The sequence below is a fragment of the Macaca fascicularis genome, chromosome 3, assembly GCF_037993035.2.
Source record: "Macaca fascicularis isolate 582-1 chromosome 3, T2T-MFA8v1.1".
Taxonomy (NCBI): Eukaryota; Metazoa; Chordata; class Mammalia; order Primates; family Cercopithecidae; genus Macaca; species Macaca fascicularis.
The window spans coordinates 106,516,710-106,532,255 of record NC_088377.1 but is presented as its reverse complement, the minus strand read 5'-3'; the positions used below and the strand labels follow the sequence as shown (position 1 = coordinate 106,532,255).

General features: G+C 39.7%; 1 protein-coding gene across 1 annotated transcript in view; it reads left to right on the top strand.

The window, feature by feature from the left end:
* The window catches only part of STK31 (serine/threonine kinase 31), a 130,794-nt gene that overhangs the window by 30,595 nt on the left and 84,653 nt on the right, over positions 1–15,546 (top strand). The window contains exons 7-8 of the mRNA XM_005549980.5: positions 1,205–1,563; positions 2,532–2,706. Of these exons, the coding sequence (XP_005550037.3) occupies positions 1,205–1,563; positions 2,532–2,706 (534 nt within the window). The remainder of the gene's footprint in view (positions 1–1,204; positions 1,564–2,531; positions 2,707–15,546) is intronic.

The following is a 15,546-nucleotide window of genomic DNA, read 5'->3' as shown; positions in this document are numbered from 1 at the left end:
TATCCTTTATATAATATTCTGAAAAAGAATACTTACTTTTAATTTCCTTTATAGTATGCACAGGGTAAAAATCAGGAAAATAACCTAGAGAAATTTGGGAAGAGTAGTTAAGATTGTGTCAAAGTAATTTTAGTAATTACAATTTTATGGAGGAGTAGATAAGTTCTTACTAAAATTAAGTTTTAATATGTTCCAATCCCGAATATGTTTTAGGTATATCTTTGCTTAGTTCTGTTGATGGATATTCAAGAGCTCAAAGTTAGCAAGCACCTAATTTCTCATATGCCAGTTGTACAGTTGCAGCCCTCTTAAGCAAAAGTCTGTTTAAGAGAGTTTTGAATGTAGAAGGCCAGACAAGGTGGCTCACCCCTCTAATCCCAGCACTTTGGGAGGCCAAGGTGGGTGGATCACTTGAGGTTAGGAGTTTGAGACCAGCTCAGCTGACATGGTGAAACCTCATCTCTACTAAAAATATAAAAATTAGGTGGGTATGGTGGTGTGTGCCAGTAGTCTCAGTTACTGGGGAGGCTGAGGCAGGAGAATCGCTTGAATAGGGGAGGCGGAGGTTGCAATGAGCCAGGATTGTGCCACTGAACTCCAGCCTGTGCAACAGAGTGAGATTCTGTCTCAAAAAAGAAGAAAAAAAAAAGTTTTGAATATGTATTTGTGACACCTCACATTTTATAATTTCAGTTTGTTGATTTTTAAATAATTTGTATTTTGTGCTTTCAGTTTGTTTTTTCACTTCTGTTTGTCTTACTTTAAAATCAGAGTTCCTGAGTGCCTCTAAAACTTTTAAAGTTTTGTAAAATTGAGTACCTTTTCTAGATATCAGAGATTCATTTTTATGTGCTGTTGCTTTTCAGGAGAGCATTATATTTAGTTGGGGCCAAAGTAGTCAACGTAATCTGCTGGGTTAAAAAAAACTATTCTAGGATATTTACTTAGTAATACATTTTTAGGTTTATAAATATGGCTGCCTATACAAGTATTTAGCTCAACTTCATTTTAGCAAATGTGTAATTGGAATACATTCATATATGTGGAGATGTATATTTGCATATTATAGCCAACATCAAGGTAAGACTTCTGTATATAGAGATTTTAGAATGAAGAAATATGATGCTTGGAAAAAATGAGTAGAAACAAAATAAGGGAAGAGAAACATGTTGGTGTAGCTGGTTTATGTTTTCTTCTTTCTTAGGGCACAACCTTTTTGGGGAGCTTGATTTTCGAAAAGGAAATAAAAATGAGAATTAAAGCAACCTCTCAAGATGGAACAGTTATTGCTCAGGCTGAGTATGGCAGTGTGGATATAGGGGAAGAAGTGTTTAAGAAAGGATTTGCAGAGAAATGCAAACTTACTTCCAGAACTGACATCTGTGAGGAAAAAAAATTGGATCCTGGTCAACTTGTTCTCAGGAACCTCAAAAGCCCCATTCCTTTGTGGGGGCATAGATCAAACCAGTCAACTTTCAGCAGGCCCAAGGGGCACTTAAGTGAGAAGCTGACTCTTGACTTGAAGAATGAAAATGATGCAGGAAATCTTATGACATTTCCAAAGTAAGAATTTAGTCTTCACTTATTTCTAATTCATTGTAGAGGTCCCTGTCATAGTAGAATAGAAGTTAAGGCTTACGCTTTTGGAATCCTTAACTGTGTCAGTGATTTTAAGGGCTGATGCTGATATTTCTACTTTTCTCAAATGTGTTCCTCTCTGCTTTAGCAGGGGTATTTTCATTACAAGCTATTTTGAAAGAAAAATAATTCCTGAATTATTTAAAAGTTTACATACAAACTTTTCATGCCAACTCATTGGAATACACTTATCAAAAATAAAAATCTGCTCCCAAATCTGAATTATTCAGGCAAAGTCAGAATTTCAGATAAGATTTGAAATTTTTCCGATGACTTTAGGAATATTTTAAAGAGTTTCAGAGAATTGCCTTTACTTTTTAAATAAAAGTGAGACTCTTTCTTCTTGTGAAAACTTGTGGTGGAGTTTGATTATTCCGAATAGCTTACTTTTTAGATAATTTTGAATCATCAACTTGAAGCAGAAAGCCAGATTTGATATTTATATGTATCAAAACAGTCTTCTATATCATGATCCAAGACATGATGCTGTATCTTGGATGATATAGTTGTTTGATGGGATCTCTTCAGTGCTTTAGGAGCTAAACTGTCAAATGGTGGGGGAGGCGGTGAACAGGGGGATCACAGGGAGGAGGCATTGGAAAAAAACTAATACAGAAATGCTTTTTACTTTGTTCTCTGTAGTTGATAGTGCTATGAAGAAGTTGGAATATATTTTCTTTGTGAATTAGAGGCATTGTCGAATTATGACTTCAGTTATAAAATCTTGTTTGCATTAAATTATTTTTTAATATTATGAACTAGGTAAATATTTTAGTTTTCAAAATTAACTTTCAGATATATTGTGGTATAAAAAGACCAAGATAACTTAGATTTGTTTTCTCTGTCATCCTTATTCAGTTTGTTTTTTAAAATAAATGAATTTGTTTTTATAGGGAAAGTTTGGCTGTTGGTGACTTTAATTTAGGGTCTAATGTCAGCCTGGCAAAAATTAAGCAGGACCAGAAACTGATTGAAGAAAATGAAAAACTTAAAACAGAGAAGGACGCTCTTCTCGAAAGTTATAAGGCATTAGAATTGAAAGTAGAACAGATTGCCCAGGAGCTGCAGGTATGTTCAGTGGCTTAAGGTGAAGAGTGTCCAACTGGGAAATCTGTGCACTCATCTGCTGCTATTTATTTTTCTGTCACTTTCCTTTCCTTCCCCACCTCATCCTCTACTTCTTTGCTAATCCCTGTATTTGTTTATAGGTGAATTTTTGTCTTATACTCCAGACTAATCATCTTTGGATTTCATTGGATGTTTGAAAATTTAATAGTTTCTAATTTACATTTCCCTTTGTGTTCTAAAAACTTTTCAACTAAGGCAATTTTCAAACACTGTAAAAGGAGAGAGACTTGAATAATTAATTCTCATGTACCCATCACCCAGTTTTTACAATTATAACACATGGCCAATCTTTTTAAAATTTATACTTCCTGGATTATTTTAGAAGTCCCATTGCTATTATTTCATAGTCTTCAGTATGTATGACTAATAGAAAAAGACTTTAAAAAAACATAGTAATAATACTATTCATACTTAAAAATAAACAATAATTCCTTGATATTATTTATATCTAGGCAGTATTCAAATTTGCCATATTGTGTCATGAATGCCACATGATTGTAGACATGTTGATTGTAGTTCTCTCCAATCAGGATCCCAGTTAGGCACATACATTGCATTTTGGTTGATATTTCTCTTAAATTGCTTTAATCTGTATCCTTGTGTTGCTTAACTGGCTTTTTGATCTCCATGTGTGTCTTCTTTTATGGTAATCAGGTCTCCAGATTTGCTCAGATTCTAGTTCAAAAATATTTCCCCCCCAGGAATACAGTGTGGTTGATAAATGAATGTGTGTGTGTGTGTGTGTGTGTGGGTGTGTTTTACACCAAATCTGTTGTTCCTGCACTAGTTCTCCAATTCTCTGACACCAACTGGGTGTCTAATAATTCAGTTTCATTCTGACACTACACTACCTGTACTTAGCATATACCCTACAAGTTAAGGACTCAGTTCCATAATCTGCCTCTACTTTAGATGCCAGGCACAAGTGGGGTCCCCAGGCTGCTTGCATACATACCTACCCACTATAAATTCGGGGTTTCCCATGACCCTCCCTCAGGTTAGATAATTCGCTAGAACTACTCACAGAACTCAAGGAAGTGCTATACTTAAGAGTTGTATTATTAAGGATATAACTCAGAAGCAGCCAAATAATGGAAGATAGGCATAAGGCAAGGTACTGGGGCAGGAGGTACAGAGCTTCCATGCCCTCTCTGAGTGTACCACCCTCCCAGGTCATGGATGTGTTCATCAACCCAGAAGCTCCCCAAATCTCATTATTCAGAGTTTTTTTGGTTTTGTTTGCTTGTTTGTTTTGAGACAGTCTTGCTCTGTTGCTTAGGCTGGAGTGCAGTGGTGTAATTTCTGCTCGCTGCAACTTCTGACCCTGGGCTCAAGCAATGCACTTACTCCAGTCTCCTGGCTAGCTGGGACTACAGGCGTGTGCCCCATTCCTGGCTAATTTTTGTGTTTTCTTTTCTTTTCTTTTTTTTAAACTAAAACTTGCCTTATTTATATCCCCAATGGCGTGATCTTGGCTCATTGCAACCTTTGCTTCCTAGGTTCAAATGATTCTCCTGCCTCAGCCTCCTGATAGCTGGCATTACAGGCACCCACCACTATGCCTGGAAAATTTTTGTATTTTTGGTAGAGACAGGGTTTCACCATGTTGGCCAGGCTGGTTTCGAACTCCTCAGGTGATCCACCTGCCTCTGCCTCCCAAAGTGCTGGGATTACAGGCATGAGCCACTGTGCTCAGCCCACATTTTCTTTATCCAGTCTATCATTGATGGGCATTTGGGTTGGTTCCAAGTCTTTGCCATTGTAAATAGTGCTGCAGTAAACACACATGTGTGAGTGTCTTTATAGTAGAATGATTTATAATCCTTTGGGTATATACCCAGTAATGGGATTGCTGAGTCAAATGGTATTTCTGGTTGTTGATCCTTGAGGAATTGCCACACTGTCTTCTGCAGTGGTTGAACTAATTTACACTCCCACCAACAGTGTAGAAGTGTTCCTCTTTCTCCATATCCTCTCCAGCATCTGTTGTTTCCTGACTTTTTAATGATTGCCATTCTAACTGGTGTAAGATGGTATCTCATTGTAGTTTTGATTTGCATTTCCCTAATGACCAGTGATGATGAGCTTTTTTTCATATGCTTGTTAGCTGCATAAATGTCTTCTTTTGAGAAGTGCCTGTTCATATCCTTTGCCCATGTTTTGGTGGTGGTGTTTTTTTCTTGTAAATTTGTTTTAAGTTCCTTGTAGACTCTGGATATTAACCCTTTGTCAGATGGATAGATTGCAAAAATTTTCTCCCATTCTGTAGGTTGCCTGTTCACTCTGATGGTAGTTTCTTTTGCTGTGCAGAAGCTCTTTAGTTTAATTAGATCCCATTTGTCAATTTTGGCTTTTGTTGCCATTGCTTTTGGTGTTTTAGTCATGAAGTCTTTGCCCATGCCTATGTCCTGAATGGTATTGCCTAGGTTTTCTTCTAGGGCTTTTATTGTTTGGAGTTTTACATTTAAGTCTTTAATCCATCTTGAATTAATTTTTGTATAAGGTGTAAGGAAGGGGTCCAGTTTCAGTTTTCTACGTATGGCTAGCCAGTTTTCCCAACACCATTTATTAAATAGGGAATCCTTTCCCCATTTCTTGTTTTTGTCAGGTTTGTCAAAGATCAGATGGTTGTAGATGTGTGGTGTTATTTCTGAGGCCTCTGTTCTGTTCCATTGATGTTTATATCTGTTTTGGTACCAGTAGCATGCTGTTTTGGTTACTCTAGCCTTACAGTATAGTTTGAAGTCAAATAGTGTGATGTCTCCAGCTTTGTTCTTTTTGCTTAGGACTGTCTTGGCTATACAGGCTCTTTTTTGGTTCCATATGAAATTTAAAGTAGTTTTTTCTAGTTCTGTGAAGAAAGTCAATGGTAGTTTGATGGGAATAGTATTGAATCTATCGATTACTTTGGGCAGTATGACCATTTTCATGATATTGATTCTTCCTGTCCACGAGCATGGAATTGTATTTTCTGTACAGGGGGGTTTGCTATGTTGCCTGGGCTGGTCTCAAACTTCTGGGCTCAAGCAACCGTTCCTCTTTTGGCTCCAGAGTTGCTGGGACTACAGGTGAGCCACCATGCCTTGCTAAATTAATGAATTTTAAACACATTTGAAGTGTTTTAATCCACTGAAGCCATTTTTTTTCTTTTCAATGCACACATTATCCCCTTTGAAGTCTTTTTAAATTAGCTGCTGTGTCCTTTTGACATCATAACAGATGATATTCATAATGGATAAATCACCATTAAGTTTTTCATTAATCTGTGACCTAATGATTTTTGCAGCCATCGATGATTGCTGTCTGCAGCCATGTTTTCATCAGGTTCTGTATTTCTTAGAAGGAAAATTCCAACTATTTGGTCATGGTGAAGCCTAGTTTGTTCAGTAAAGGCAAGATAACTTGATTCATTCCCTTTATATGTACATGTTTTCAGAAAAATAAGTTTATTCCCTGGCATTGTCCAGTGTTGACCAGCAAGGGTTATTTGTTCTCCTTAAGTGTTATTATGAACTAATGAATTTTAAACATATATGAGTGTTTTAATTCGCTGTAGCCATTATTCTTTTTGATGCCCAGCTTATACTCTTTGGAAGTCTTTTTAAGTTGTTGCTCTGTCCTTTTGATGTGATTCCCGTAGTCTGATAGCTTCCTTGTTTTCTGGTGTCACAAGACGTTCCATGCTCATCTGCATTTCCTACGCTAATCCTGGAAGACTTATTTCTCCAAGCTGTAGTTCTTTTTAGTGGCAAGAGGTATTTAGATACCAGACTTTGGGTGCTAGGGTTGTATATAGCTATTGATTTAGTCTTTGCTTCTAGGTTATGGAATGTCTAATGAATAGGGTTAGGGAATACTAATTTTATTTTCTAATATGCTATATTGAGATACCATTTACATACAGTAAAAATGCACAAGTGCTGTGTAGAGTTTGGTAAATTTTGACATATGTATACACGCATGTAACCTGAATCACCCTCATGAAGATTGGCTGATCAAACTAGCATGAATCAGATATTTCACCTAGAATCAAACTCTACCAATAATTTCAGGGACACAGTTGGTAACAAAGAGATTCCTTTGTTCCAGAGCAGGTGCCCCAGTCTCTGACCAGAGGCTAGAATGTCTGCTGTGGCTACTGTTGCCAGGCATCAAACAATGTCTCTAAACTCTCATAAGGGTGCCATCTGTAGGACTGTGACTAGAGAGGGTGGGGCCCCTCTCTAGTGAGCAGTGTTGGTATGAAGCCGTGGGGATTGTGTTCTACTCAAGTCTAAGTCTCACAGCAGCCTATAGCAGAGCTTTGGGTGTTGTCGCAGGTGTGCGTAGGAGAGCCTGGCTTTTCTGCCCCTTCTTGGCTGGGCAGTAGCTGCAGTCAGCCTTAACTCAAGCCAACGTTGGGGCACAGCTCAGAATTAAACTCTCAAAATGACAGTTTTGGCCTGTGCCCTGGGATACTAGGGCACCACCCAGGCGAGCAGCATGGGCAGAAAACTGTGGGAAGTGTAGTCTGATTGTGTCTCAGTTTCACAGCAGCCCATTGCAGGGTGGTGGGTATTCTATAGATATGTGTGGGGTAGCCTGGTTTCCCTGTTGGTCCTTTGCTGGGCAGTGACTGGGGCCATGTCAGCCCCAACTCAGGCCAAGGGCAGGGCTCAGCCCAGCATTGAACTCAGAAAATGGTGTCTTGGGCATGGGGCTAGAGAGAATGGGGCACCACCCAGCCAAGCAGCATGAGCAAGAAGGTGTAGGGAGTGTGATCTACTTATGTTTCAGTCTCAACAGCAGCTTGTAGCAGGATGACAAGTATCCTCCTGGGGGTGCATGGGCATGCTTGTTTTCCTCCTTTTTTGGAGCAGTACAGTGGCTGCAGCCATGTCTATAGGTCCCTGGTATCTAAACTCTTAAAGTAGCTCCTTGCTGAGGCTGCTCCAGACTTGGGTGCCTGTGGGATTCTGTGTGGATTCCTTTTCTGGAAGAATGTCTCTGTGTGATCTTTAGGCAGCTCCGTGAGGTGCGAGGCCCTAGTGGATGGAAGGTTTCTCCTATAGCCAGTGTTGTAAAAGCTTGTTTGAGAGCTCTGGGGATTTTTCTCTTACTATTTCCCTGCATACAGTAGCCTTTCCTGGCTCTCAGCTGTTTTCCGGCTAGGCATGCTTCCTCAAACCCTCTACTTTCTTACTTTTGGGGCTTTCTGTCTCTTCTCTGGTGAATCCAAGTGTTCGTTATTAGATAATCTGTTTAAAATACGTCTACTTACTATTCTGATTCTTCCCTGTGGAGAAGGCATATGCTTATCTAGTTGGCCATCTTGATTATTTTCTTTCTCACTCATTCTTTATCATTGTGGTTTGATGTGTTTCTGTAGTGGGAACATTTGATTCCTTTCTTGTTTTTACTTGTGTGTTTGCTCTACTCTGTGGGTTTTATACTTTTTTTTTTTTTTTTTTTTTTTTTTTGAGACAGAGTCTCGCTTTGTCACCTAGGCTGGAGTGCAATGACACGATCTTGGCCCTCTGCAACCTCTACCTCCCGAGTTCAAGCAGTTCTCCTACTTCAGCCCCCTAAGTAACTGGGATTATAGGCACCCACCACCACGCCCAGTTAATTTTTGTACTTTTTAGTAGAGACGGAGTTTCACCTTGTTGGCCAGGCTGGTCTCGAACTCCTGACCTCAGGTGATCCGCCTGCCTTGGCCTCCCAAAGTGCTGGGATTACAGGTGTGAGCCACCATGCCCGGCCGGGTTTTGTACTTTCATGTGTTTTTATGATCACAGATTGTCATCCTTTTCACTTCCAGGTATTGTCCTCCCTTAAGTATCTCTTGTGGGGATGGTCTAGTGCTGATGAATTCCCTTAGCTTTTGCTTGCCTGGGAAAGACTACTACTTCCTCATTCATGAAAGACAACTTTGCTGGTTGTAGTATTCTTGACTAGCAGTTTCCTTTCAGCACTTTGAATATATCGTTTCATTCTCTGCTGTAAGGATTTTACTGAGAAATTTACAGTTAGTCTGATGGGGGTTTCCATATAATTGATGACATGCCTTTTTCCTTCTGTTTTTAGAAATACCTTTGTCTTTGACTTTTGACAGTTTGACTATTATATGCTGGGGAGAAGACCTTTACAAATTTTATCTGTTTGGGCATCTCTGAACTTCTTTTATTTGAATGTCTAAATCTCTTGCTAGACTTGGGAAGTTTTCAGCTATTATTCAATATAAGAGGTTTTTGACCCCTTTTTTCCTCTTTTTCTGTGACATTGAAAATTCAAATATTTGTTTGCAGTATGATGTCTTGTATGCCTTGTAGGCTTTTTTCATTCTTTTTTGTTCTTTTTTATTTTTGACTGACTGGGTTAGTTCAAAAGTCTTGTCTTCAAGTTCTGAAATTCTTTCTTCTGTTTGATCTAGTATATTTTGTTGCTGTTTTGTTTTGTTTTGAGGCAGAGTTTTATTTTGTTGCCCAGGATGGAGTGTAGTGGCACAATCACAGCTCACTGCAGCCTCCAACTTCTGGGCTCAGTCAGTCCTCCTGCCTCAGCTTCCTGAGTAGCTGGGACTACAGGTGCATGCCACCATGCTGAGCTAATATTTTAAATTTTTATTGGAGATGAGGTATTGTTATGTTGACCAGGCTTTTCTCAAACCCCTGAGTCAAGTGATCCTCCTGCCTCAGCCTCCCAAAGTGCTGAGATTACAGGTGTGAGCCATCATGCCAGGCCTAGATCTAGTATATTGTTGAAGCTTTAGAATGTGTTTTGTATTTCATTCAGTGAATCCTTTAGTTCTAGGATTTCTGTTTTTTTTTTTTTTTTTTTTTTTATGATATCTATTTGGTAAATTTCTCATTTATAACCTGAATTGTTTTTCTGATTTCTTTATTTTTCAGAATTATCTTTTATCTCACTGAGCTTCTTTAAAATCAGTATTTTGAATTTTTAATCTAGAATTTTAAAATTTCTTTTTGATTATGGTCTCTTGGTGGAGAATTACTAACTTCCTTTGGAGTTATATTTTCTTGTGTTCTCATGTTTCTTTTGTTGCATTGATATTTGTGCATCGGGTGTAACAGTTGCTTCTTCCAGTTTTTTGGAAATAATTTTGTAGGGGAGGACCTTTTCCTGAAGATGTACCTATGGTGTTGGTTGGGTAGGGCCCTTTGGCTTTAATTCTGGGTTCATGCAGTAGTATAGTCTTAGTATGATTCCTTTGGATGTAAACAGTCAGTGGTTTTTGTGATTTCCTCAATGCCTTAGGTTGTGGCTGTTAGTGGGGGCTGTGGAGAAGTTTTGCTGGGTATAGGAATGCCAGGTTTGCCAGTCCTCAGACCCCAGTGGTGGCAGTGCCAGGCCAAGCATGCCTGTCCTTGGTTTCCAGGACAGCACATGCTGGCACTAATGTTAGAGAGCCCAGGTTGGCCAATGCTTGGGTTTCCAGGAATCTTGCTTGGGTGCTAGTAGCAGTAGTGGTGGGCCAGACAGGTGAGTGTGTTCTTGGGCTCCTAGGCAATGGGCACGATGTGGGTGATAGCAATGACTTGTGTTTTCCAAGTGATCTACACTGGTGTTGGTGCTGGCTGTGATGTGCTGAGTGGGTCAGTCAGGCCGACAGCATGTGCAAGTGGATGCTAGCTGTGTTGGTAGTGCCAGGTTGGGCAGGCTTGACCTTGGGCCTTGGGGAGGAGTGTTCAGGTGCCAACAGTGGACTGGGCTGGGTGATACCCAGGGCCTTGGGTGGTGTGCTCAGACACTGGTGAAGAGAGGCTGTGGAGCTGGGTGGAGTGGATCTGTCCTCAGGTCCAGGTGGTGAGTGCAGACTCTGATGGTGGTAGGCAGGTACAGGATGATGCCCAGGTTTCCAGTGGAATGCTTGAGTGGGGGTGGCGGTGGTTGCTTTGCAGCCCTATCACTAGGGAGGGTGAGGTTACTTTTAGTGGCAGCAGATGTATGGAGGTGGCTGTTGAACACGTACTTTGCTCTTACATTTGCTCCAGTGGTGGCAGTTTGCAAGGGCAGCAGCTGCAGGTGGAAAAGTTTGTCCTTTGGGTGTGTGAAAATGTGCGGCAGCTTTGCTGCTTAGGGCAGCAGTGTCACTGTAAATGGCTCACACTTTGACACTGGTGGCAGCAGCAGCCAGCATTGTCTCAGGTTCTGGGTTGGGTAGCTCTCCCTTGGATCATGTGAAAATGCATGGCTGCCCCTCTGCTCGTGGGGTTGGGGTTCCTGCTGGTGGCTTGCAGTTTGGCCTCAGATATGGCAGCAGCGGTGGTTGTGAGATGGGATAGCCTTTCCTCTTGGTCTGTGAAAATGCATGGTTGCCCTTCTTGGGGGTAGAGTGGCTGCCAGTGGCTTGTGTTTTGATTCTGTGGCAGCAGCAGCCAGTAGTGGTGGTGGCAGCAAGCAGGATAGCATTTCCTCAGAGCCATCAACATGTATGGCTGTTCCTCTGTGAACAGGGTTGCTGCCAGTGGCTTCTACGTTTTCGCTGGTACTTGCAGTCAGCTGCAGTGGTGGCTGTGGGCAGGAGATGTCAGCTTTGCTCCAGGGTTGTGGAGTTGTACGGGATGTTGGGCCATAGACCAGGATGCAGTCTAGTTGGGGTTGGGCACGCAAAATGGCAGCATGCTGTAGTTGCTTAGGATTGGGGGATGGTTGTATGGAACCCAACATGAGCTCCCTGTGTGGAGCAATGTAGTTGTGTAGTCTCTGGGCAGCTCTCTGTGTCTCAGAGCACATGAGGATCAAAGGTCCCTTTCGGGGCTAGGATTGCAGGAGTTTGCAGTGAGAATATGGGCCACTGGGGTCTCTCATTTACCCCTTCTCTGCATTGAGGAGCCTGTCCAGGCTACCAGCCAGGAAGGCTGCTTCTCTTTTTTCTCCTTCCTTGCTTTATGTGTTTCCTGTCACTTCTCTGTTGAAGTCTCATTTCTCTCTTAGATGATCTATTTGAAGCGTGATTATCTACTTGCTATTTTGGCTCTTTTTTCAGGAGGAGGCAAATACCAGTGGCCTCTAGTGAGTCATCTTGAAGCCCCTCTCTGAAATAATTTATTCTAACAAACTTTTTTTGTGTTATATTTATTGTATACTGTATCTTTACAATAAAGTAATCTAGAGAAGGGAAAATATTAAGAAAGTCGTAAGGAAGAAGAAATGTATTTACTCTTTATTAAGTCTTAATTCTCATTGTCTTCATGTTGAGTAGGCTGAGGAGGAAGAGCATGGGTTGCTCTTGTCTCACAGGTGACAGAGATGGAACAGGTGGAGGGATAAATAAGTTCAATAATTTTAACTTATTTTAAAATTAAATAAGTTAAAATTATTAAAATTTTGTAAGTTGAAATTATTTAATTTATTTAATTTTAAATTAATATTAACTTAAAATTATTTAACTTATTTAAAAATAAGTTAAAATTATTTTAAAATAAATTAAAATTTTTACTTATTTTTTTTTCAATAAGTTATACAAGGTATACAGGCAGGCACACCTTGTGTAACTTATTGAGAAAAATCTGTTAGTAAGTGGACCTATGCAGTTCAAACCTGTGTTGTTCAAGCATCAACTGTATTTCTTTTCATACATTGTTGGATTCAATTTTCTAATTTTTTGGAAGGTTTTTACATATATGTTCATGACATATATTGGTTTGTGTCTTTCTTTTTTTGTAATGCTGTTTTCTGCTTTCAGTATTAGGGTGATGCTGGCCTCATGGAATGAGTTTGGAAGTATTTCCTCTGCTTCTATTCAATGACAGAGAATTGGTATAGTTTTTTCCTTAAATGTTTGGTAGAATTTACCAGTGAACTTATATAGGCCTGACACTTTCTGTTTTGGAAGCTTATTAATGGTTGATTCAGTTTTAAAAATAGAAATAAATCTGTTCAGATTATTTTTATGTGAGTTTTGGCAGATTATGTCTTTCAAAGAATTAGTTCATTTAATCTAGGTTATCAAATTTGTGGGCCTTGAGTTGTTCATATTTTTAATTTTACATTGTTATATTTAAATGTTTTACATTGGATCTGTACTGATGCCCTCTTTCATTTCTGATACTGGCAATTTGTGTCTTCTGTCTTTTTTTTCTTAATTAGCCTGGTTATAGTGTTACCAATTTTATTCATCTTTTCAAAGTATCAACTTTTGGTTTTGTTGATTTTTTTCCTCTTGATTTCCTGTTTTCAGATCGATTGATTTATACTTTCCTATTTTTGCATATTTAAGATTTAATTTGCTGTTCTTTTTATGTTTCCTAAGGAGCAAACTTAGATTATTAATATTAGTTTTTTTTTCACTTCTGACATATATGCATTTCAATGCTGTTAATTTTTGTCAATGCACTGCCTATGCTACATTCTACAAATTTTGGTAAGTTGTATTTTTATCTTGAAAGTATTTTTAAATTTTTCATGAGATTTCTTCTTTGACTCATGTGTTATTAGTAATGTTGTTTAATGCTTACATGTTTTGAGATTTTTTTTCAATTATCTTTCTGTTATTGATTTCTAACTTATTCTACTGTGGCCTGAAAGCAGACATTGTATGGTTTCTATTCCTTTAACTGTTAAGGTGTGTTTTATGGCCCAGAATGTGGTGGCATATTTTGGTGGATCTTCCATATGATCTTGACAGGAATGTAGATTCTGCTGTTGTTGGATGAGCTATAGTTCACCCTTGAATATGAGTTTGAACTACAAGGGTCCACTTATATGTGGATATTTTAAATAAAAGTTACATCAGTTATGCCTGCCCCTCCTGCCTCCCCTTCCACTTCTTCCATCTCTGCCATTGGTGAGATAGGAATACCAACCTCTCGTCTTCCTCCTTGTCCTCAGCCTGCTCAATGTGAAGATGATGGAGGATGAAAACCTTAATGATGATCCACTTCCATTTAATGAGTAGTAAATATATCTTCTCTTCTTTATGCTTTTCCTTATATTTTCTTTTTTCTGGCTTACTTTACTGTGAGAATACTGTATATAATACATATAACATACAGAATACTTGCTAACTGATGGCTTGTCTTATCAATAAAGCTTCTGGTCAACAGTAGGCTATTAGTAATTAGGTTTCTGTGGAATCAAAAGCTACACATAGATTTTCAAGACTGTGGCGGTTGACACCCCTAACACTTGCTTTGTTCAAGAGTCAGCTGTAGTCTGTAGATGTTAATTATCCACTGTAGACTATGGATGTTAGTTATATCTAATTTATTGGTATTGAGTTCAAATGTATCTTTACTGATTTTTCATGGTAGATCTGTCCACTTCTGATAGAGGGATGTTGAAGTCTCCAACTATAATACTAGATTTATTTATTTCTCCTTGCAGTTCTGTTAGTCTTTGAGTCATATATTTTGATGCTTTATTATTAGGCACATACAGAGAATTGACCCCTTTATCATTGTTTAGTGTTCCTCTTTATCCCTGAAAACTTTTCTTGCTTTGAAGTCTACTATGTGTGAAATTAGTGTAGCTCCTAGTGTTTAGTACCTATGTTAATTTGTTTCCCTTTGATTATTGCTAGCATGGTATATTTTTCTTCATCTGTTTAATTTTATTTGTTTTTTTGAGACAGGGTCTTACTCTGTCACCCAGACTGGAGTGCAGTGGTGCAATCATGGCACATTGCAACCTTGAACTCCTCTCAAGGATAGCTCAAGCTATCCTCCTCCTGCCCCAGCCTCCTGAGTAGCTTGGACTACGGGCATGCACCACTATCCCTGGCATTTTTTTTTTTTAAGAGATGGGGTCTTGACATGTTTTCCAGACAGGTCTTGAACTCCTGGTCTTCAGCAGTTCTCCAGCCTCAGCCTCCCAAAGTGTTGGAATGACAGGTGTGAGTCACTATGCCTGACCACATTTACTTTTAATCTGTAGGTATCTTTATATTTAAAGTAAGTTCTGGTAGACAGTGTATATTTGAATCTTGCTTTTTCATCCATTCTGACAGTCCGTCTTTTAACTGGTGTATTTAGACCAGTGGTCCCCAACCTTTTTGGCACCAGGGACCAGTTTCATCGAAGACAGTTTTTCCAGGAGGGAGGTTAGGGGTTTTGGGATGAAACTGTTTCACCTCAGATCATCAGGCATTAATTAGATTCTCATAAGGAGTATGCAGCCTAGATCCCTCATGTGTGCACTTCACAATAGGGTTTGCGCTCCTATGAGACTGTAATGCCGCCGCTGATATGACAAGTGGCGAATCTTAGGCGGTGATACTCGCTCACCTGCTACTCACCTGCTGTATGACCCAGTTCTTTTTTTTTTTTTTTTTTGAGACGGAGTCTCCCTCTGTCGCCCAGGCTGGAGTGCAGTGGCTGGATCTCAGCTCACTGCAAGCTCCGCCTCCCGGGTTTACGCCATTCTCCTGCCTCAGCCTCCGAGTAGCTGGGATTACAGGCGCCCGCCACCTCGCCCGCTAGTTTTTTGTATTTTTTAGTAGAGACGGGGTTTCACCGTGTTAGCCAGGATGGTCTCGATCTCCTGACCTTGTGATCCACCCGTCTTGGCCTCCCAAAGTGCTGGGATTACAGGCTTGAGCCACCGTGCCCAGCCTTGACCCAGTTCTTACCAGGCCATGGACCCTACCAGTTCATGGCCTGGGGGTTGGGGACCCCTGATCTAGACCGTTGACATTAAAGTGATTATTGATGTGGTTGCATTGGATTAAGATCTATCTGATGCTCTTGCTTGTTCTTTTGTCTTCCACTTTTTTTCTCTTTTTTTGTGCTTTAATTGAGCATTTTATATGATTCTATTTTTTCTTATTTCTTAGCATGT